This window comes from Platichthys flesus, chromosome 10 (assembly GCF_949316205.1).
Source record: "Platichthys flesus chromosome 10, fPlaFle2.1, whole genome shotgun sequence".
NCBI lineage: Eukaryota > Metazoa > Chordata > Actinopteri > Pleuronectiformes > Pleuronectidae > Platichthys > Platichthys flesus.
The window spans coordinates 7,827,132-7,850,195 of NC_084954.1; the positions used below are offsets into that span (position 1 = coordinate 7,827,132).

The window sequence follows — 23,064 nt, forward strand, 5'->3', positions numbered from 1 at the left end:
CACTAGATGTCCCTGAATTCTACACACTGAACCTTGAAACACGAGCCACAACAAAACAACACAGTTAAAATAAATGATTAAAAACAGTCACAGGATTCAAAATTAAAAAAAACCCACGCAGTGAAGATTGTGTGCAGCAATTGAGGACAAATCCAGATCATGAGCATTACTACACCGGTGTTGTGGTAATTGTTGTGACAGCCCGCTGGATGGCTGCTCCGCCCCACAATGCAGCTCGGCGGTAGTGTTGTGGTGACGTCTCGGGTGGCTGTGGGTGGGCAGGGCACTGGTCCCGCTGTCGGCTCCTGTGACGCCGCTAATCAAGCTAACACCTCCATTCACACGCTGCCCACGGACACACACACTCCGCGGGATGAGTTAGAAGCGGCTCCCCGGGTGCGACAGGTACGTGGCTCTTGTTTCTATCGCTGACTTCTGTGCCCGGAAGTCGCCAAGACTGCCGGGCTGCGCTTTGTTGATGCACAGCTAGCTTAGCTTAGCTTGCAGGTCTAACGGGCGGCGGTCTGTCTGCCTGGCGCCGCCGAGGCGCCGGTGGCCGGTCAATAAAAGCGCCTGTTGGTGGACTGTTAGCAGCCGACACAACGACCTGCGGTGCGGCAGGTTCACTGAGGAGGAGCCGCCGATTGAGGTTTGTTTTAGTAGAGTTCAGGTCAAAAACCAGAGGCTCACACACTGTGGTTTATGGTGTTATCTTGCTAACGGAATTTGTGTTGTTGTTCAGCAGTGCTACATACACTGTTAGCCTCGCTGAAGTAAATTATACCTTTAAAAGCTACAGCTAGTGATTAGCTTGTTTTTATGAAACTAGCAGCTCAAATATGTTATCGTCATTTGATTTTATATCTCTAGTCTTTAAGTTTGACTCTTGCACAGTTTTTTTTACTTTGTTTTTAATAAAGTGACATCTGCTGCACCATCATTTTACAGACTATGTTAGTCTAATGCACATCTTTGTATCACCTATTTATCTTGAAATCAGTATATACATTTTGCTTCAATACTCTCCCTCTGTTAATTGTGTCCCTCATCACCTTATACTTCAAGTATTATATTGTCAATATCTCCATTAGCACAGACTTCCTGTACAGTGACAGCTTTGTAGTAGATCTGCTGACTCCAGGTTCATCTCACTGCACTGAACTTATTCTAGACTAATTTTGACATTTTATTATTCTTATACTCTTGTGTTTGACTCTCTTGTGAGATGCCTACTTGTCCCTTGGGGTCAATAAAGCATCCATCTCATCTCTCCAACTATCTATTTATATTATGTTAAAGTGTGGACCCAACTTGTTAAACCCGGCACTGTATCTTTCCTAATTGTCTTTTGCTAAATCTTCTATACTAAACCATTGACACAGGCAATCAAAGCACTATATTTGGCTTCATTGGACTCAACCATTAGTAGTTGCAGCTTCCTTTTTGTCTTTAGTCTTGTCAGATAATCCGAAAACATAGAGGAGCTAAATGCAATTATCCTCTTTACAAGAGTGAACTCATGTGAACTCTTGCTGTCTCCTCTTCTTTCTCTTCTTCTTCCTTCCTTCTTTCCCTCCGTCAGTGCACTGAAACATGGGTCCTTGCAGTGTCCATGTCCTGCTGCTGCTGTTGCTGAAGGCCCTGCACACATCAGCTGAGGGCTCAGGTAAGGTGTTCAAATATCTTCTTGATTTCTGTTTGCAGATTATGAGGCATTTTTTCAGCTGTCAGCTGTCAGCTAACCCTAACCCTGTTTTTGTGTACTCACACCAACTATGAGCAATTGTTTGTGAGACTTGACATAAAAGATATTGGCATCGATTTTCTCAGTGCCATCAGGGACTAATTCAATGCCAGCGTTTTGAAGTTGATATTAGGTTTGATATGTCAGTATAGGTCCCTGAGCAGTGAGTAGATCAACCAATGAAGGATTGTCCCTCTCAGATTGATTCATTTGAAAAGTGTTAATTCCAAATATATACACATGATGATGCGTCATTTCCAGTAACAGTGTGTCATTAGTATTTGAACATACTACATGGGCATCAAAATTAAGTAGACATTCTAGATCTAGTACAACTTACAGAAAGCACTCCATTTCCTTTTTAAATTGTATTTACAGGTTACAGTGTTCGTTATATTTTATGACCACTACAGACTTCATGTATTGGTATAATAACTGCCAATCAAGTGGCTTTTAGTGGAAGTGCAGTTGCATTTTGCCAGATGGTGTGCTTGATGTGAGTGAGAAAGTTTACAGAAATCTCTCCATTGGGTTATTGCCTTAAATATATTCAGTGTCTTCTATGTCCTGTGAATGTATGATGAACTCGTATCGTCTTCTCCTCCACAGATGGAGAGTTGGTATGTTTGTGTGATAGCCCAACATGCCCTCAGGTCACCCGCTGTCAGGGAACCCGGTGCTTCTCCTCTGTCACAGTGGGCGGCAGCAGGGTGGAGTTTGAGCACGGCTGCCTGAATGGACCGGAAAAAATCCTGTTACATTGCTTCACAGCGCCGTCCTTCCACCAGGCCATTACCTGCTGCTCTGAGACCATGTGCAACGGCAACAACACCAGGAGCACTCTCATGGCTCTGCTTCCATCAGGTACTTGATGGCAGCTTTATTCATGTTTAACTAGAATCAGTAGAGCACACACCTCCACCCAGGCCCAACAGCGCCCTAAATTAAGTCAAGCTGCACCAAATTGCAGTTCTTTATATATTTATTTTTCCCCCATCAAGATCCATGAACTATTCCAATAGAAAATTCAAGAGATAACTCCAACTTCAATGAATTTGATAAAATTGTGTGAATCCCCCTGACAATGTTATTGTTGCTTTCTTGGCGTGTGTCCCATCCTTCCACCAAGTTTTATTGAAATCTGTGCAGCAGTTTTTGCATCATCCAACAATCAAACAAATTGACGGCGGTGAAAGCATAACGTCCTTGTCGGGGCAAAGATTACAGCAAGGAAATTGTTGTTTATTGTGTACGTTAGATTTTCTGAAAAAAAAGACAAGTCATGTAACTATCTATTTCTTCCCTTGTTTTTTCCTCTCTGCCTAATTTATCTCTACCCTTGAGAAGATGAACCAGAGGGCGAGCCAGTTCGATATCGTGTTGAGACCTTGGCTCTGTTTGTACTCGGCCCAGTGGTGGTTCTGGCTCTGCTCTCTGTGGTATCGGTACTGGCCTGCAGGAGGCTCCACCACGGCCGTCTGCAGAGGCTGCAGGAATTTGACACCGAGCAGGGAGCCATCGACGGCCTCATCTCCTCCAATGTGGGAGACAGTACTTTAGCGGTAAGAAAGACGACAGCATGTTGATGGATTCAGGACAAAGCAGAGAGGGATTCCTGTTCACATGCAAATGTTCCTGTTGTTGAACTAATGATGAATTATCTGATGCTGTGTTCATTCCTTACTATAAAAATGTGTACAATTGTATTTAATGGGTATTTTTTGCTCTGAGAAATTAGTTTCAGTCGTTTTGTCTTCCTTTTGCTTTCATTTAAGGTTTGTAAGGTTGTCTACAAATTGTTGTTTGAGAAACTACATGATTTGAGTTCTATGAAATAATAATAATGAGATGGTATTTATAGCTTTTTAGGTTTAAAGATAGATAAAATGGGGAAAACTTCCACGAACGGGATTTGGTTTTATCATTTCTTTATTATTACAGTTGCACCCTTCTTCATGACAGTTGATGCAGAATGGCTCTTACATGTAATGAGATTAATACTATGCTCCTACAGAAGATTATGACATATAAAACTAAACTGATGTCTGTCTGTCTGCAGGACCTGTTGGATCACTCGTGTACGTCAGGTTCGGGTTCGGGTCTTCCCTTCCTGGTCCAGAGAACTGTGGCCAGGCAGATCAGTCTGATGGAGTGTGTAGGTAAGTGAAGCAGGACTGGATTGAACTCTTTTTGATTGGTTTATTCATCGGCTGATTTAGTCAGAGGAATATTTACACTAATCAGATACTAAACTATTACAAAAAGTAGACAATAGCAGCGAAATGGAACTGTCTTTGATAGTGTCTGAATAACCAGGAAACTGAAAACCTCATCTGAACATTGGCTTCACAGCAGTGAGCACAGTGTCAGTGTCTCTGTCGTCCTTCATGCAGTTTGGTTTTGCTGCTCATCAGTTTTTTCCAAGGACTGGGGACACTGATGTCCGTGAAGATAATCAATCATTCAGATCCTTTTCATATTCGCCTCAATTCAACTCTTCTTGGATGATTATCAAACACATGTATTTTTAGATTGTAAATTGTATTAAGATACAAATGTGATAAACATTTCAAACAAATGAAAACAGTGTGAAAGAAAGTCCCTTCATTTTTCTCTGAATTAAATCAACACAAGTCGCTTTTTGCTTACAAACATTGTCTTACAGTGGTGATGTAAGTTTTGAGATATTAAATAAAAGTATTTGGGTCAGATGCCACAGGATCCTGTCTCGTGCTTCAGAATGATACGCTAGAGTTTGTGCCAGTTTGGAATTGGAAAAATGTGGTTTTGTGCTGTGAGGGGTCATTGATGTGGAAACTGTGTCGGAGAAATCAGACACCAAAGAGAGCTGGAACAACAAGAACATGAATGTAGCCTTAAAATACCATGGAATAACCAAAAAATTGAAATAAAATTTAGAGAATGCGCAGAATGTTAAATACTAAAGGGACGGACATCTTTATATCTCTGCCCTGACTTCCTGTGCTTCCAATCTTTCGTTTGTCTTCCATCTCTTGTTCCAGGTAAGGGCAGATATGGAGAGGTGTGGCGAGGTCAGTGGCAGGGTGAGAACGTGGCTGTGAAAATCTTCTCCTCAAGAGATGAGAAGTCCTGGTTCAGAGAGACTGAGATCTACAACACAGTGCTGCTACGACATGATAACATTCTGGGTGAGCTGCTGCAAACACATGCGATGGGAGATCTTGCTGAATGGAAGGTTGAGTTTATTTCTCAGCTGGATTTATGTCTTTTTTTCATCTTTACCAAGGATATACAGTAGTTGAGCTTCAGGGGAAAACAGCTTCAGTGATTTGATTATCTCTGCTTCATTAGACAAATGTTCTGCTTGAATGACTTTTCTTAAGAAGCTAAATGTTGCTGTGATCCATGTTTAATTGAATGTTCTTGTGTTCTTGCCACCTTCCAATGTTTGAAAGCAATGATACATAGAGAGAGAATGCAATTAGTAACATGTGCAACATATTATAATACAATGTAATGATAATTATATACAGTTTGTGATTCAGTCATATTTCATTCCTGTCTCCTTCCTCCGTCTTTCCTTTCAGGCTTCATGGCGTCTGACATGACTTCTCGGAACTCCAGCACGCAGCTGTGGCTCATCACCCATTACCATGAGAACGGCTCGCTTTATGACTACTTGCAGCGGGTTGCCGTGGAAACCACGGAGGGCCTGGCGATGGCGGCGTCGATTGCGTGCGGCCTCGTGCACCTGCACACCGAGATCTTCGGCACAGAGGGGAAACCGGCCATCGCCCACCGGGACCTGAAGAGCAAAAACATCCTGGTCACCAAGGAGCTGCGCTGCTGCATCGCAGACCTGGGTCAGTTCTTCTTCTACTCCTTTATGTTCTGTAACCTTTTCTCAGAGATTTAGATTGTTAGTCATATATTTTATCTTTTAGCCATTTATGGGACATGAGCTACCTGCCTATGTGTGATAAGAGCCACATAAATTAACCAAACTATCTTTTGTATTTTGACACTTTGATCTATATGTCTCGTTCATGAGAATTTTTTGGGGCAGGACTGATCATGTCGTCTATCTTTATAAACAGTCTATGATATTGATGTAGTACAAAGTATTGCAGAGTCGGCCAAACCTCTTTTACCAGGGGTGTATCTGTGTGGGTATGTGCCACACGACAGATCTGTTGAAAGTCCTGTTACAACATCATGTTGATGCACGTTCCAGGACTGGCTGTGACCCACTTCCAGGCAGACAACGTGCTGGATGTGGGCAACAATCCAAAGGTTGGCACCAAGCGCTACATGGCACCTGAAGTGCTGGACGAGACCATTCAGACCGACTGCTTTGATGCTTACAAGAGAGTGGACATCTGGGCCTTTGGACTGGTGCTGTGGGAAATAGCCCGACGCACATACAGCAACGGTGAGTCCATCTCATACGCTGGTGATTTGGAATCATCTTCAAGCCTCTGGGGCTAGATTGTGTTTGCTTTAATACCGATGTTCTATTTCCAGGTATCGTTGAAGAGTACAAGCCTCCGTTTTATGATCAGGTGCCAAACGATCCCAGCTTTGATGAAATGAGGAAGGTGGTGTGTGTAGAGCAGCAGAGGCCTTTCATTCCCAATCGCTGGTTCTCTGATCCTGTGAGTGTTTAATCTTCACTTTTATTTACCCAAGTTAAAGAAATGATCTCTTCTGTCAGAATGGAAAGACACAACTTGGGGTTCAAAAATGTCCTTAGAGATCAGCGATCACTTGAATTTGAGTTCCTGTTGCTTGGCTCATAGACTATTTATCCTGTTAATCGTTACTCATAAGACATAATTTCCTTTTTAAAGAGGGCACAAGCTCAAATAGTTTGAAACCACTGCTTTAAAAGATTCAACTGATTTGATAATCACAGCAATTTGTTTTGCAAGATATCAGTGACGATCAGGATGATATATTGATGATAATAATCGATTTTTAGAACAAAGATATCAAATATTAGATTCCATTCAGATTCTGAAGTGTGAGAATTTGCTGCTTCTCCTGGTCTCACAGTTAAGTTAATGTTTTGTGGTTTAACATTAGATTTTATCACCTTCGGCTCCAGGACATTATACTTTGAGACGCTTAATAATATGCAGATTAATTCATTAAATTCCTTCTCATGCTCTTATGTTGCTCTGGAGACCAGTTACAAGTTCACAGTACAATCTTTTTCATTCAAGTACATGGATGTTGTGGTTGCACGTTTAGGATCAAGGATGTGTTTATCATCCACATGGTTTAATTTCCAGTACAGAAGTCAGTATTCACCCAAACCTCAGCTGAACACAAAAGATGGACAATAAATACAATATAAAAGACATTAAGTCTCATAATCTCCTGGGTCTCAATGAATTAAAGTTTCAATAGAACAAGTCAGGACGAGTTAGTCACCACACTTCTTCTCTTCCACACCACACACAAGCTGCTGCTGGGGCCTTGTGGAGATTTACAGCTTTAACTGCTAAATGCTAAATAGATAAGTGATTGGTACCAGTGCTAGTGATATAGTTGTTGCTAATACCCACATTATCGTGGAGTATGGGTGTATTACTGCATTACTGAGTCTCTTCTTCTTCTTCACCGTCTGATTCTCGGTGTCTTCCTCCGTCAGACTCTCTCTGCCCTGGTCAAACTCATGAAGGAGTGTTGGTACCAGAACCCGTCGGCCAGGCTCACGGCGCTGCGCATCAAGAAGACCCTGGACAAGATCCACAGCTCTCTGGAGAAGGGTAAGGAGTTGTGAGAGGGAGGAGCTTCAGAGGCAGATGCCTGGTGTCAGAAGGGGGGGGGTTCAAGTGTCCTCTAGCTTCATCCCTCTCTCTTCTCACATTCTCTTCCTTGCCCTGCGGTTGCCTCCCCCCCTCAACATCCCTCTCTCTGACTCGAAGCCAATGCAGATGTTGGGACTTGCCTTCGCCACAGGACACAAACCTGTTGCCAACATGTTCACACTGACTTGAACTGAGGACTGTTACTGAGTGTGAACAACACAGACGGCATATTGTAGTGAAGCTTTAACGCCCATTCAGGGGCTGCCCTGGGTTTGGCCTTCTCTCTGTCTCACAAACACACACACGCACATAAACACACAAAACACAACATGCTGAGTCGCCTACAATTCAGGTTCTAACCCCCAGCCACTGGTTCTGGCGTGTTGTCGCGGCATTCTGCTCAGAGACAATCGGAAATGTTTTCACTCATTTAGCTTTATCACAACAAGCCAACAAACGCCACAAACACACACCAAGTACACACTACAAAGACACACTAACTGAAGGAAAAAGAGCCAATAGAAGCAATTGTTTCTAAACGTAGTTTAATATTTATATACTGGAGCTCCACTGCTACCACACTACTGAGGATATGTAAGACTGATGATGCGTGAAATGGACTGAATTTATGTATAGGCATCGACACTAATGAACCTTCTGTACCCATGTTGTCATTAATGAAGCTAGTAGGAAACAGTTTGGTGAGAAGCTGAGGAGAAGAAACACCACAAATGTTACATGTTTATTCTGGTGCTTCCTGGAACAACCAGTAAGCACCTGCCAATAGGAATGATTCTGTGTCTTATAGTAAGAAGGTGTTTCTCTCTGCCTGACTCTTCATAAACTCACTGTGTAATTACAACTAAACGTCTTCTGTCTCAGCAGAGAGGAATCAAGGAAGACCTGTTTAATGCTGAGTTGGTGTCTTTTTTTTTTTTTAGCAAGCCAATGGGGGTGAAGACTTTCTGTAGCGAGCTGGGCCTCAATTCACTCCTCTCGTTTCCCATAATGCAACACTTTACAAGTTACCTGAATAATGGGAAAAGACACTCCATTTTCATTTGTAAATCACTTTATTTAAAAAAGACAGTTACTGAGTTGTGCGGTTACAAACAAACTTGTTCAAAAAATACTGGGTTTTGTTTTGAAAAAACAAATGTTGCTTTGTCTTTTTTATATGTAATAAAATATTTACTGCATTCTTGCTCAACTGTTTGCTGTTTTATAATTTTGAGAAAACTTATTTCTAAGGGTCATTTTCAAGGACAGGTTCTTAGAACAGTGGCAGGAGACAGATTTGACAATCACAGGATTTCCTTCATCTTTCTTTCTTCTAATCTGTGGCTGCAGAGCGACACATTTTCCATAGGGGTCACAGGTCTTCTGGTTCTTAATGAAGATGCTTGAACACAACTATCAGGTTGTTGATAATGTTTTACGGTGATAAGGTTAACTTAATTTGGAGTATTTGGAGTCCAGAGACTAAGTAAGCAGCTCGTTGATGTTGTTGTTCTCAAAGTTATGATTTGTTCACATAAAAATTAAAGTACAGATCAGTGAGACTTTGCGTTTTACCAGGTGAACGCTGTCTCGTGCAAAACCTGCAGTTCAGGTAGATGACAGCATGAGCTGCTTTAAAACCACGTGGAGATCAGTCCAGCGTTAGATTTTTATACATGACAATTTACTCCACAGCAGCAGGAGGGTTAGGAGGTCGTATGAGGTCGTCTGGTAAAGTCTTGTACGGGTTGAGGATGCCTTTGGGGTCAAGCAGGGATTTGATGTTGCCCATGAGAGCCACAGCCTGGCTGGGTTTACTGTAGTAGATGTAGTTCCTCTTCTTCAGGCCCAGTCCGTGCTCAGCGCTGATGCTGCCCTGGTACCTGGCCGTCCACTCGTAGACGAATGGCTCGATGGCGGCGAGGAGAGACGGGTCTTTGGCAGGAGATGTGACGTTTAGGTGGAGGTTACCATCACCTGCAGGGGGAGATGTAAGAGATTGAAGTAAACATATCAAAATGCCGATATGTTGTTGTAGGTATTAAACAAATCTTCTGCTCTTACCCACGTGTCCGTATCCCACCACACTCTTAGCTTTGCTGCCCACGTGCTTCCTCATGTCCTCCACCAGCTGGTAGATCTGCTCCACCGGAAGAGAGATGTCATACTTGTACGTGTAGCCCTCGTGAGTCAGCGCCTCAGTGACACGTTCCCGCATCGACCACAGAGCCTGAAGAGTTAGAAGGGGAAAAACAAAACATTATTTATATCTTGGCCCTTCCCTAAAACTATATGGGGAAAGAAAATCCAGAAGACTTTGTTGTTTTTATTATCAATAAAATCAAGTATAGAGACTAGAAAACCAACATGTGTCCATCTGTGTTTAAATCAGTGACCTTTATTTTGGAATCCTCAGTCGCCACAGTTCCATCAGTGATAATTGAAGAGTTCATCGCCTCTTCCAGAAAGTTGTGGAGTTTCTCTCCATCGTGTGTCACGTCAGATCCAGATGTTTCTATCACGATGTAGAATGGGCAGGCTGCGGGGGGGTTGACATGTGTGTCAGTATTTAAGTCACAGCTTCCCACATCCATAACTGATGGGTTATAATGGGTAACAAATATAGTTAAACATACATGAAAATGCCACATGAAGCTTGTAAGTATGCTATCACTTATCAGCAGTCATAAACATTGGGTGATAAAGGCAGAAAGGTCTCATAAAGATCTGATGCGCCGACTTCTTGAAGACCTTTTGTTGTGCGTGCCTACCTGAAATGGGATTAGATATTTTGAGGTGCGTGTTCAGCAGCCTCATACATTCACTGTCCAGGAACTCAAAAGCAGACAGGATTTCTCCCAGCATGCCTCTGCAGAGCTGAAACGTCTGCAGTAGCTTCTCGAAGGTCTCACAGCCTACACACACAAACACACACACACACAAAGGGGACTGATTTTAGCTGTGTGACATACAGGAAAAAATTCATCAAATTGTTAAATTCACTGTTTTTGTCTCCAGATCGGAGAGACAGAGACAAAAGAACCTACCCAGGAAAACCACGTTGACAGACTTGGGTTTCCGAGGACAAAGGATGGACACGGCTGTAATGACCCCCAGTGTCCCCTCTGACCCTATGAAGAGCTGTTTGAGGTCATATCCGGTGTTATCCTTCCGCAGTGTGGTCAGACAGTCCAGCACCCGCCCGTCTGCCAACACCTGTATATGTCACACACATCCACAAACATTCAATCAATAATTTTATTCTTTACAATCAGATTCATGTGAGCTCACACTTCTCCTCACAAGACTTGGTGTTGAAGTGGTTCAGTCCACTCACCACTTCCACACCCAGCACAGTCCCTCGTAGGGAGCCGTATCGCAGCAGCCGCAGTCCGCCTGCGTTTGTTGCCACGTTGCCTCCAATTTGGCAGCTGCCTTTTGAGCCCAGATCCAGTGGCATGATGTAGTCTCTGTCCTCCAGGTAGAGAGACAAGTTCTCCAGGACACAACCTGCCTGGCAGGTTAAAATACCTGAAACACAGTGAAGGAGAAATCTTACTCTCAGTATGTGTATATGTACGTATGTGTACTGATGCATGTAATACGCCTCGATAACCGCTGATCTACTGCAAACTCTGGGGGGGTCATGGGAAGTGCACTGGTGAATTTGGTGCAAATTGGAACATGAAATGTTAGAAATGAAAAAAACCTTTAATAAAACATGCTGCAGCAGTGGGGGTGGGAGTAATTTAGACAGAGTCTTCTGTAAAATGTGTTTTCATGTTGGAAATGTTATAAATAAACTGTACGAATAGTTGTTTTGTCACAGAGGGCAAGGTGAGAGGTATTCAGCTGCAACATGCAACCACTAGATGTCACTAAACTCTACACACTGAACCTTTAAATTTGGCGTGAAGTTGTTCGTTCTGATAATGATTCTGATCAGTTCTTCAAAGACACATACAGATCATTTCGGTTTACACTTCAGAATTTGTGAACTTACCAGAGATGCTTTCAAATTTTAGGATGTTTTTCATAAGCGAGGTGGAGAGGATGATCTCATCGTAGACTGGCACGCTGCCTGCAACCAGCCCAGTGTTGCCTCCCTGAGTGTTGACTGCCAGGTTACGACTGTTACAATAACTGCAGGAGGGGAAATAAGACCCTTTAAAAAAACACGTCTTGTTTTTGTTCCAAGTCTTTTTCTCATTGTTTGTTATTTACCTGAGAATTTGAGAAACTTCCTCTGTTGTCTGAGGTCTCAACAACACTTCACTGGAGCCTGCACGAGAAATACATTCTATGTAACTTCATTTGTATGATAAAATGGATCCTGATGCTGATTTCAACTCTTCATCATCATCATCATCACCTCTCACTGTTTTGAGCCAGTCTTCATTACTTGACTCCAGCAGGTCTGGGTCAGTGATGGTCCCGCCTGGTAGGACCTTTCTGAAGAAGGACAAATCTTCTGGAGTCACTCTGGAGAAAGGCCGTCTCTCCGGGGCTGTGGCCGGAGACGGCTTTTCTCCCTCTGCCTCGGCGTGTAGCTTACGAGCGGAGGCTGAAAACTGACCAGAGCCGCACAGGAGAGACGGCCTGCAGGGGTCGGCAGGGGAGCCTCTGGTTAAGGCTGCAGATGAGAGGGAGCTGCGGGAGCTCAGGTTTCTCAGAGCTGTCCTCAGCTTTGATGCTCTCATGAAAATTCCTGCCATTTCTGAAGAGTCTGTGTGACGGGCGGAGTGGCATGAACACAAACCTGTTACCACAACATAGAAATAGTGCAACTTATTCTATATTCATGTTTCTACTCATGTGTCAACTTCTTAGCTTCTGATTGTTAACAAGCAATCCACTGCTGTAATAAGCAGGCACGCCTCCTGTCTTACGCTAAGTATTCAACGGAGTAATAAGATACGATTTTTTTTTTCACCTCTTTTTAAGGTAGTTTTTAATTGAGGGTTAAGGGCAGATAATGCCGCGCATTATAGAGGCAGGTTGTGGTTTGTGTACATTGGTGTTACAAATAAAGTTTTTCGAGATTGATTGATTTGGGGAAAGACAGAGATATTTAATCCCAACCGGTTGAGGCCGATTACAGGGAGTTGCTTTCTCTCCACGGTCGCTAAGTGTTGGCTCTTTGTGGGAACTGTTCGGGTTTCTCTATAATATTGCAAGACCCTGACCTGTACTATGTAAAGCACCTTGAGATAACGTATGTAGATAAACAAATCATGTGGAAGGTGAATTTATGTTTATATACAATAAATAATGAGGTTGTCACAAACTCCTATAGAAAGTTGACTTGACTAAATAATATATTTCATTTTCAGTGTCTGAATTTCAGCATATTCATCATATTTCGCTTATAAAGATTATTAAAATATATTAAACTAACGATTTATTTCTTTGTCTCTCTAGTCCCTTGCACTGTTTTCACTTTATTTAAATGCACTTAAATCTGCTGTACCATGACCTCACAGACTTTGTTAGACTAATGCACAACTTCAGTTAATTATTTGCCTTCAATGCTCTGCCTCAGTCACTATACTTCAAATACTGTATTTACAATATCTCCATTAGCACAGACTTGTGTACAGTATCCTGAAACACACACTTGTATTTACAGATGTGTGTAGTATGAAACAGTTTCCACACGAACACACTCTCTGTGTGTCTGTGTCTAACACGAGTGAGAGAAGAACGTGTTGACTCCTCGCGTCACTGATCATCTGCAAACTTCTGTTAAACCCTGCAGCTCCAGTAAGCTTAGCTGCATTAGCTCAGCTAGCGACAGAGATCCTCGGTCACTCACCGTGACGCTTCAGCTGAGAGTCCGCATCTTGCTGCGTGTCCTCTCGCGTCCTCCGAGGAAATGTGTCACAAAGTTCAAGACGGTTTCTTCACTTGGCTGAACTGGAGTCAATGTTTACAACCTGCAACTCAGGAAGTCACCATCCGAGGGTGAAGGGTCGCGAAGAAGAGAGCAGACCAATCAGAGGACGCGTCTCCTTCAGATTGAACCAATAGGCGTGGGCCGTACTGTAATCACCGATTAACCAATGATAAGCGTTGTATATATGCATATTATGATATATCCTAAAGGGGGGAAAGCATTTAAAGTGAAAATGGTTTCAAATTTCTTTAGAGGCAAAAATAATTGTACATAAAGTTCAGGTAGACCCATTTTACAATAAAGATAGACAGAGTTCTACTATTGAGTTATGGTAAACATATCATTTATAGTTTGGATCCGGTGCCTCCCCAGAAATAACCAACATTAAGATTGAAGCCACCAAATGAAAACATCCTAATTGTTTCTTTACTTATATTATACAAAAACTAAAACTTTAGTGTCTTTGTAATTGAAACACTGGGGAATGTTTTCGCTGGTTTTATAAACAGTGTTATGAATCAGGGTCAGTACATAGAGAATCAATAACAAATTACTTTATTTAAAAGTTGGACAAAACCTCCAGTTTATTCCTCGTGCATTCTGCAGGAAGTACATGGCATGCAAAAAAGAAGCCCAGAGTAGCCCACAGTAACAATAACGCTGCAACTTTGAATACTCCACATCGAGACAGGTTTTGAAATCATCGTACTTTTACCACCGCTCACGCTGTAAGTTCCCTGAATACAGTTCACATAACGATCATCATAACAGTCTCGTGTGTTCCAGGAAAATAATGACATGAAGGAAAACAGCAGTGGAATACTATGAAGCCCAGACAGAACCACCTTCAGGAGTCATGAACTGAGGAGAGCCGACAACAACACTGATCAAGTCTCAGGTCACCAGACCTCTTCTCAGGATATGCACGTCTGCATCCCTGCCACCATCTTTTCTCCTCCTCCTGGGGTAACGAGGTGTCTGGGTCTGTACGGCGAGCGGTTGTCTCACGATTCCAGCTTTAAAGTGAACATTGATTGAGGGCTGACAGAACACAGAAGCTAACAACCATTTTAGATGTTTACATTTCACTCACTAAACAACTCAACTGTGTGATGGGGATCTACAGGTGTGTTGGAAGATTAGCACCCTGTCTCCACATGTAACCGTTTTATAGAATAAGAGCTAAGTTTCAGCTTTCAGAGCTTCAGCGGTTGGTGCTCATGGCCAAGTGTCATGTCACTGAAGCAGCAGCTCACAGCTTTTCAAAGATCACGTCTCATCTTCTCAGAAGAGATCTCGTGTTGGAGAGCTGCTTCCACACAATGCTCCGCTGTTGCTCTTCCCACACGACTCCGCTGGCATCTGCAGCAGGTCTCAAAAGAGGAGAGTAGACTCAGCCGCCGCCATCTAATCCAGCTCGATGGCGTTCAGCTCAGCAGCGTGAACCTCCGGCACCTTGCGGTGTGTTTGCTGTACTCGTCTCCGAGTCGGGGGGGGCTTCATTTGGGACAGGAGTGGTCCACGCTGGACTGGTGTTTGTCGTACTCCGATATGAGCTTCTTGATGTGGGCCAGTTTGTTGTGTAGATATTCACAGCGGAGCTTGTCCTGGTTGTAGTTTGGGTTGGACTGGAGGGAAATGAAGAAAAGGACGCTTGATCATGTGATAGAACCAGAGGGGAGGTGTACGTCATCTGCAGGAGTGGTGAGATTAGTATCGGCAAGTATCTGGAGAGTTCTTACCTTCTTGATTTTGCGATACTCTTGAACAATTTGATTATGAACCGTCTGCGAGAGATAAACAAAGAAACAACAATTTAGTGAAACTGAGACACCTGCCTGCATGTGTTATTTTATTCAAATCAAACCACAATTTTACAGCAAGCTTTATGACCTGTCAGCGACAATTTAAAATCCAAATTTGTCATTTTAAATTCAGCATTTGCATTATATTCAGTACATTCAAAGCAGTCATTCATTTAAAAAGTATGGCTTAATGTGCTACTAGCTTCAGATGGGTTGGACAATAATATGACAATCAAACAACATTATTACCTTGTATTTGTGTGATTCCTGATGAAGCTGTTTACGCTGTGTGTCCAACTCCATGAACTGCCGGGTGACGCCGTCGATGCGAGCGTGTAAATCTCTGTACTCATTGTACTCCTTGTTGAAGTCCTCTTTGTAGCTCTGCCTCTGGTCGTGGTCGCCAATCACTGCGTACGTCCTGTGTAGGGAGAGTAGAGAGACACCACCGTCAGATCAATCGTCTACAATGTGCAAAGTATTAACAACCAGGAAGAGGTTTGTATCTTAAAAAGCTTGAAGGATCCCAAACAAGTTTTTTGAGTATTTTGTATTTTAACAAAAGTTTAATACAAGAGTTGAGCAGATAAGCTTTTCTAGCAAAATTACCAGAAACTTAATTTTCCTCTGTTGGAGCTTAACTATCTTGTAGAGGATTGTAATTTATCTTCCAGTTCCCACATCAGGGCCAAAGCCACAGGAGGATTAAACTAATTACTCCACTGATGTCTCAAGGTTTGACTTTGACTTTGTGCATGCATGTAATGTTGTGTTTTCCTTATTGGTCAAAAGATCTTTCAGACTATTGTTAGCCACAAACTAAAAGCTAACTAACGTAAGATGACTGGTTTGGAAAATGCCAGCTAACTTGGCCAGTCAGTGACTTTAATGTTCGACCCCATTTTCACAAACATGGGGGAACGGAGCTCCTGCAAAGTTTCCCCGATCTCTGGAGAAAAGTTCCAGAGGTGGAAACATGCTGTGTCACATCTACCAATAAAAACATACTTACAATAAATAATCTGCTGAGTCATCTTCCACTTGATGCTCTGGAGAATCGAACATAATTTCACTTCCCACTGAAAGAAAGAAGAAAGTTTCAAATTACTGACACACTGACGCTCGATGTCACATAGTAGCAGCTCACAGCACTGACCTGAGCAATCCAGCAGGACTTTGCTAGGGTCGTCTGAGCTGAGATCTTTTCTCCTTTCTTTCGCTCCCCTACACCTCTTCTTCTCCCTGACCAGGCCTGCTGCGCTCGTCTTGTCTCTGTGTTTGTGTTTGCTCCTCTTCCTTTTTGTTGTGTGTCTGCTTAGATCAGGTACTACCAGAGGGGACGGAGGGCGGTCAGAGTCTGGAAGGGGGAGGTCTCCTGGGCTCTCCGCCTCCTCCTGAGCACAGGGAGACGGCTCGAGCCTTTTAACCACCTCCTCCTCCTGCTGACAGGCGACTGACAGGGAGTCAAACAGCTTCCGAGGGTCGAGCGAGTTCTTTTTCCCGTCAGCCGCCTTTGCCTTTGCACCGTCTTTATGAGACACTTGTTCAGAAGGCCTCAGTCTGGAGTTGGCACTGGGTGGTTTGCTGGACAGGTGGGAGATCCTGGGCTTCTTGCTGGCCAGAGGGTCGGTGTATTCCTCTGGCAGGGAAGGTTTTGGACGGTGAGCTGGGGAGGAGTTGGGGGTGTCTCGCAGGGGGCTGACCTGGGCCTCAGGGGCAGTGAGGAGGTTCTGCTGCGGCTGAAAGAGCCTCCTGCACAGACAGGGATATAGTGCATAAAACCTCATATTCAGATATATAAGAAAGTATGTAAACACACTTTCTCTTTATGAAAATTAAATAGTCTGATGAAGGTAAATTTGTCGGTTAGACAGTGAATATCACATATAAATAAATTCTAATTAAAAGACAAAGATATAAAGGTCCGTTGCCTTTTAATCTAAGAAATTAGTCTCAGTTTTACATCTCTTGAACTGCAGAAACACAAATTTCACTTCCTAAATTGAGGTAAGAAAAGCAGGAGGATGACCTCTCTATGGTTTTAATAATGAATGCTGGCAGAGGAAGGGCTTCATTTGACTCTCCAGGCGTTCTCATTCCTCGTGTGTGTTACCTGACGAGGATCCTCTTAAGAAGCTGCTGGTCTCCTGAGCTGTAGCCTGGCCAGTCCTTCTGCAGGTCCTTATACAGACTCTCCCTCAGCACGAACGTGTTGTCTCTACTGCTGAGTTGTCCGACCTGCGAACACAGTTACACACAAATACACACAGAAGTGAGAAAGGATTTTGTTTCAGTGTTAAGAGTTTCATCTGTTCATTAACACAGTTAAACATTTTTGGGTCTGTTTTATCTATTATCTCCATATGTGTCTAAAAATCAACTTTACACATTGATGATATTTAGTGTCACAGCTGAAAAATAACATAGGCCAGCAGCCAAGTGTTTTTTTTTATAGCCCCTGTGTTTCCCTGCATGATCTTTCTTTTTGTGTACTTTCACTGAGGCGTGTATTTATCTCAGTCAAACAGGAAATAATCACCTCCATCACTACAGAGTCCAGCATGTCCTTGTCCTCTGCTGAGAATCCGTCTTTCTGCAGCCTCAGGATTAACTCAGGCCTCTTGTACGGCCTCAGAGCCAGCAAGTGTGTCAGCCTCTCCCTGAGCGGCCTCTCCTGCACATCGCCCATGCTCCTCCGGTTCGACACACAGGCACCCTTCTTCTGCTTGGACACGCCTCCGCCCCCTCTCTTGATGTTGCTGAGGAAGGTCTGGGAGGACGGCCTGGGCTTGGTCAGGCTGGCCAGCGCAGGCGCCGGGGCTCGCACCGTTACCTTCTTGCCTGTGCCAAGGAAGCAGGAAATCACACATCAAAAGACGCCCATTCCCAATTGAAGTGAAATAAAAATCTTCAAAAAGAAATTTCAAAAGGGACGTGACAAAGGTTTCTAATATCAGAAGGAGACCTTGTGCTGTTTTTGTAAAGTTTTTTTTCCCCCAAATGTTGCATTTCTTGAACCTTGTAAATGTGTATGATCAAAGACAGAGAGGAAGACTTGGTGCATCATCATATTTGTCCTGTGGCAGAACCGTGGATGAAAGAGAAAAAACCCCATTACACCTTACAGGAAACTCACTGAGGTTACTGAGAAGCTGCTCTCTAATTTAGGAAACAACAACACTGTTGCACAAGCCTGTAGTTCTGTTTTTTACACGCTTCCTCTGAACTGACTGAATCCTCAGAACTAGTGTGTGTGTGTGTGTGCTGTATGTGCTCAGTGAAACATGATGATGGTGGCGTATCTGTTTAGAAGGAAGTGGTTTGGTGGTCACCAGTAAGATGACAGTGGTGACAGAAAAAAAAAAAAAAAAAAAAAAATCACTGGTTTGATCATGTGTATGTATATTTGAAGGGTGTGTGACACATGTAAAACCCATGTAAAACCCCTGCACAGTCCCAATCCTGTATGTGAATGTGCACGTGTGTGTGAGTGCGCTGCATAGAAGGTTCACTCGGTAGAAAACAGACAAAAGGACAAAATGCTGCAGGAGGAAACACTGAAGACTGCTGTCACTGGTTACCACACATGTTGCTATGGAGACCAATGCAATATGGCTGACTGCGTTTTTCTTTCTTTGGGATTTAACCATCGCAGTCAGTGTGATTCCTCAACCGTTGTGTAACCCAGCACGCAGGAGTGTTTGCTGTGTCTCCTACCCTGGTGGCGCCCCCCCTGCTTGATGACGATGGCCCCTCGGCTGCGTGTCTCCTCCTCAGCTTGGGCCATGCTCTGACGAGCCTTATCGTACGAGTCATCTGTGGCGTTGACTGTCATCTTCTTCTGAATCACCCCGAGACAGGACAGCTCTTTGGTAGCACTGTGTGGAGGAGGAGGACGAGGACAAAGACAGTGAGTACAGACGGAGCATCAGGACTCCTTTTACATGGTATTTATTTCACATTAAACACTCAGGTGAAAAGCACAACACACCCTAATCTGTAGTTCACCATATTTAACATGTCATTCAGGAAACAGCTACAAACACTGTTAGTATATTCTTGTCAAGACTCAACAGTTAATTTGATGCGTAGCTGTGAGACTTGTGACGAGTTCACATCTCCACATTTCCAGCTTGCGAGGCCTTTTCACGGTGAGTCAGGAGCCCCGTGTTTCGTCTGGCATTTAAAAGATTGCGTTGCCAGCGGGGTGACTCTCACACAGCAGTAGGGGAGTGGAGACATTTTAAAAAATTGAAACTCATTCACGTTCCCAGTTAATTCTATTCATAGACTACAAAGTAAACATATAATCATGTAATCGCTTGAGACAAAACACGCTCACAGCCCTCATGAGTGGGTTTTGAATTCCTTGTTTAGAGTAAAACGTGCAATCTACCCTATATTTATCACATGATTGCTTTGCTTGTTGCCTCCCAACGGAATTTTGCAACTTTTCTTCCTGTAAACTCTGCTGAGTACCGAGGATCTACGTGTTGCATTTCCCCCTAAAATATAACTCTGACATCTTTAATCTTTATTCTGACAAAAGGTTACTTGTGTTCGACCGGTGCAGGTGATTTATTGTTTTGTTCTTTACCCGGTGCTGAGCTGTTGGACGCAGTCAAAGCTTCCATGAGGATTGTCACGGGCCACGCTCGTCACGCCGAAGGTGAACGTCCTGACGTCCTCTCTGTTCTCCGAGCACGGGATAGAGATCCTCTACAAGAGGAATACAATGCAGACATGCAAAGGATCAGATATAACATCTTTAAAATGTATTAAATCAAATTATTATTACAATTGTTAAAATCTGCAAATATGAGCCTTTCGTAGACGTATTAGAATCAGGGTTTCTGTCATGATATGTGCCAATAAGAAAACTACAAAATAAACGATGTGTATTGATGTTTATTTGCTTAATTCATTTTTTTATGAGTCAAGTCTCACATTTCTATTGTTTAAAGGGTTTGATAACAATACTCTTACACTGGTATCTAAATTATTTTTACTAAAATAAGCATCGGCTCCCAAAATACATCTTGGCAGAGCAGCTCTGCTTCTTACCCCTTGGTTTCCATTAAAACGGATAGTGGGATGTGATGAACAGCCCTGAAAAAGAAAGAAAAAAAAGTGTTACAATTTAAGTGACTATTTAAAAGTCAAATATGTGACAACATTAGCCTCCCCCCCTTCCACACTTGCATCCCCAGTGTGACCAGTCGCGACCACACGCTGCTCTGTATTCACCATCTGACCACGACCAGATGCAGCGTCACTTCTCTCTGGTGTGAATTTGCCTGGAGGAAACTGCAGAGGCCACGCCGACACGTTTGTGCTCCGGACGGAAAATGTGCGATGACTAGAATCTAATTGACCTTTTCATGGAGGAGGGGGGGTGGGGAGGATTTGTGAGTCCACCTGTTGATGCGTGCACACAGTGATGCGGCTTCCAGCACAGAGCATGGAGGTGTGTGTGTGTTTTGTCTGTATGATCAGGCCAAGTGGTTTATCAATAGCCACACTTAAAGGCTAAATAAAGAAACTAGGTATGTGCACTGCAACAGTATTGTGCGTGAGTCGGTTTTCAGTTTTGCATCAGGTGTTTTCCGCCCCTCCTTCCTGTGCATCTCTCTGTATTACAAACGAAAGAAGGGATATGACAGCAGCCCGGGTGGTTTTATCTGAAGAGACTTGGTGCTACGTCGGTCCTCAGAGGAGTTTCCTGTCCCTGTTACAAGGAATTACTGAATAGGGGAAGTGCACATGTGCTGTTCTCTGGTCAGGACTTCCTGCAGCGTCTGCGTCGTTTACGATTCACTGGATCAAAATGTTTGATTACGATTCTTTCCATCTGTCCGCGTGGATAATAAACAGGCTGCAGTTCAGGATATGTTTGGCAAACAATGATAAGTGCTCCATCAATCAAATGCAATCCCAAAGTCCCATCTTCCTTTCCTTTCCTTCTCTCCTTTCCTTATACTGTATGAATGTGTGTGTGAATGGGTGGAAGGTAACTCACCGAAACTGACATTCATAAACTCTCACCAACTAAATCAAGCTGATAATTCGGTAATAATTTCCCTAACGCGTGCATTCGGTAAATGTCGGGGTTCTGCTCCGATAATTAAGCAGCAGCTGCTGCATGTCCTCCCTCCTCCCTCCCCCGCTGACCTGACCTCACTTAACCAATAAACACCAAACACTAATCTGAAGTTATTAGGAAACGTACACAACACAAATTTTACTTTGCGTTTGTTTGATTCGCTATCGAGTTTCTGAGTATTTACAACACGAGACGTAACGTGACGTGCACAGCCAGGACTTCAGGGTTAAAGTAATGGGGGGGGGGGGATTCAACTATTGTTCATTAATCGCTACCGCGTAGATGTTTGAAACGCTTGTGATATTGATTAGAAGTCAAGTTGCCGCAGACTATTGACCCTCAACCATTACCGAATCAGGAATTGTGCCTGGATGATGGTGATACCTTACACCCCCCCCCCCCTTCTGTCTGAACTGTGGCCCCCTGGTTAAGAAAAACCCTAGAGCCGCCCCTGCCTCCTACAGTCACTAACACTTCCAGCTCCGTAATGTCGCGGCCTTTTTTCAGCAGCATCGTCTCACAGGAGAGTTTCCGCATTATTCTTACGCAACACGGCGCGTCTCCACGTCGGGGACGGAACCAGGTTCATTACAGACAACAACCACAACAACCACAACAACTTGGGCTAGGGCACAAAGCCCCAGCCCGCCTCTGCCCTCGCCCTCTCCGGCCACCTCGCTCTGGAGTGAGCCTGCTCTCACGGAACTGCCCGAGTTAAACCTGATCCCGTGTCAAGGCTCGTTACCGGAGCTTTTCATCGTGGACCTACCTTTCCGGTCTGGAAGGAGCCGATGGCTTTGGACGCGCTGTCAGTGAGTTTGACGTGAAAAACGGAGACGTTCCCCCCGCGGCTCAGTTCCCCGCTGGACAGACCGTAGCTGTGGTTCTCCCTCAGCGTCGACATGCTGCCTCCTCCACCCGGGCGTCAGGCTCTCTCAGCCCGCAGCGAACACAGAGACATTACCGCCCGAGCACCGGCGCCAGAATCCCGGAGAAAGGACGAGCTCAGCGCCTCCGCCGCCGCCGCGCGCTATTCTGGAGTAGATCGTGTTACGTCATGACGGCGGGGCCCAGGAGGGATCCGATTGGCCCGCGGACATAAATAAACCGTGACGTAGATTTTACGTAAGCGCCGCTGCTCCTCCTGACCCCTCCCCTCACACGCAGGGATTTTCTCTGGTGGGACTTGTCACGTCATTTTTGTGTTTGATAGATCAGAGAACTACAAACATTTGATCACAACAGGATTTCACCAGCATGGGTTTTTGATTATTAATTCAAAGGTTGGACATAAACATAAACAAAAGTTATGCATGGTTGTGTCTCTTCCAATTCTGTAAATAAAACAACAACAACAACAATTTGAGAAATCCATTTTAGAATTGTACATGAACTGTGCCCATATGAAACAATAATCAACACATTGTAATTGACGTTAATGTAATTTCTCCATTTTTTTGGAGTATTTTTCTGTGGGGGGGGGGGGGGGGGGGTGCGAAATTGTAATAAAAAATTCCCCAAAGAGCCGGGTTCTTTGGAATTCACAAACTGGACAAGATGAACTGGAGTGAGGCATGTTTGTGATGTTTTCTGACAAGATTAGAGAAATTCCTTTTGTTAGACATAATATTCACCCATGTTACACAATAATTGCCAAATGCATTTGACGTCAGATGCATCTTTTGTGGAACTGAGCCAGGAACAGTCATGCATTATTT

At 43.7% G+C, this 23,064-nt stretch overlaps 3 protein-coding genes across 6 annotated transcripts; 1 reads left to right on the forward strand and 2 right to left on the reverse strand.

Moving 5' to 3' along the window:
• Positions 1–261: 261 nt before the first annotated feature.
• acvr1l (activin A receptor, type 1 like) lies at positions 262–8,746 on the forward strand. 3 transcript variants are annotated; one of them, XM_062397081.1, is made up of 10 exons: positions 262–405; positions 1,583–1,666; positions 2,354–2,608; positions 3,089–3,306; positions 3,804–3,903; positions 4,768–4,914; positions 5,314–5,589; positions 5,961–6,158; positions 6,251–6,381; positions 7,383–8,746. In XM_062397081.1, the coding sequence occupies exons 2-10, from the start codon at positions 1,594–1,596 to the stop codon at positions 7,512–7,514; spliced, it is 1,530 nt and encodes a 509-aa protein (XP_062253065.1). In that variant the 5' UTR covers positions 262–405; positions 1,583–1,593; the 3' UTR covers positions 7,515–8,746. The 3 variants fall into 3 exon arrangements, with proteins under 3 accessions (XP_062253065.1, XP_062253063.1, XP_062253066.1); XM_062397079.1 differs by having other exon boundaries at positions 265–649; XM_062397082.1 differs by having other exon boundaries at positions 265–649; positions 3,092–3,306.
• Positions 8,747–9,009: 263 nt separating this feature from the next.
• On the reverse strand, positions 9,010–13,506 carry d2hgdh (D-2-hydroxyglutarate dehydrogenase). Of its 2 annotated transcripts, none has more exons than XM_062397077.1 (10): positions 13,358–13,506; positions 11,915–12,268; positions 11,767–11,824; positions 11,546–11,685; positions 10,880–11,073; positions 10,590–10,758; positions 10,314–10,457; positions 9,939–10,081; positions 9,607–9,772; positions 9,010–9,519 (listed from the first exon to the last, which is right to left on the reverse strand). In XM_062397077.1, the coding sequence occupies exons 2-10, from the start codon at positions 12,255–12,257 to the stop codon at positions 9,227–9,229; spliced, it is 1,650 nt and encodes a 549-aa protein (XP_062253061.1). In that variant the 5' UTR covers positions 12,258–12,268; positions 13,358–13,506; the 3' UTR covers positions 9,010–9,226. The 2 variants fall into 2 exon arrangements, with proteins under 2 accessions (XP_062253061.1, XP_062253062.1); XM_062397078.1 differs by having other exon boundaries at positions 11,915–12,301.
• A 466-nt stretch (positions 13,507–13,972) lies between these two features.
• On the reverse strand, positions 13,973–22,406 carry LOC133962333 (RNA polymerase II elongation factor ELL-like). The gene is made up of 11 exons (XM_062397886.1): positions 22,116–22,406; positions 20,308–20,352; positions 19,841–19,962; positions 18,961–19,121; positions 17,783–18,084; positions 17,357–17,481; positions 16,400–16,995; positions 16,256–16,322; positions 15,493–15,664; positions 15,181–15,225; positions 13,973–15,066 (listed from the first exon to the last, which is right to left on the reverse strand). The coding sequence occupies exons 1-11, from the start codon at positions 22,248–22,250 to the stop codon at positions 14,938–14,940; spliced, it is 1,899 nt and encodes a 632-aa protein (XP_062253870.1). The 5' UTR covers positions 22,251–22,406; the 3' UTR covers positions 13,973–14,937.
• Between the last annotated feature and the right edge of the window lie 658 nt (positions 22,407–23,064).

Excerpts from the sequence above, each read along its gene's own strand:
- LOC133962333 (XM_062397886.1), bottom strand. The coding sequence starts at position 22,250 with ATGTCGACGCTGAGGGAGAACCACAGCTACGGTCTGTCCAGCGGGGAA. Across the intron at positions 19,963-20,307 it reads GTTTTAATGGAAACCAAGGG|AGGATCTCTATCCCGTGCTC; the intron begins GTAAGAAGCAGA and ends TTCCTCTTGTAG. Across the intron at positions 15,067-15,180 it reads AGTATCGCAAAATCAAGAAG|TCCAACCCAAACTACAACCA; the intron begins GTAAGAACTCTC and ends ATTTCCCTCCAG.
- d2hgdh (XM_062397077.1), bottom strand. The coding sequence starts at position 12,257 with ATGGCAGGAATTTTCATGAGAGCATCAAAGCTGAGGACAGCTCTGAGA. Across the intron at positions 11,825-11,914 it reads CTGGCTCAAAACAGTGAGAG|GCTCCAGTGAAGTGTTGTTG; the intron begins GTGATGATGATG and ends TTTCTCGTGCAG. Across the intron at positions 11,686-11,766 it reads GAAGTTTCTCAAATTCTCAG|TTATTGTAACAGTCGTAACC; the intron begins GTAAATAACAAA and ends CCCCTCCTGCAG.
- acvr1l (XM_062397081.1), top strand. The coding sequence starts at position 1,594 with ATGGGTCCTTGCAGTGTCCATGTCCTGCTGCTGCTGTTGCTGAAGGCC. Across the intron at positions 1,667-2,353 it reads CACATCAGCTGAGGGCTCAG|ATGGAGAGTTGGTATGTTTG; the intron begins GTAAGGTGTTCA and ends TCTCCTCCACAG. Across the intron at positions 6,382-7,382 it reads ATCGCTGGTTCTCTGATCCT|ACTCTCTCTGCCCTGGTCAA; the intron begins GTGAGTGTTTAA and ends TTCCTCCGTCAG.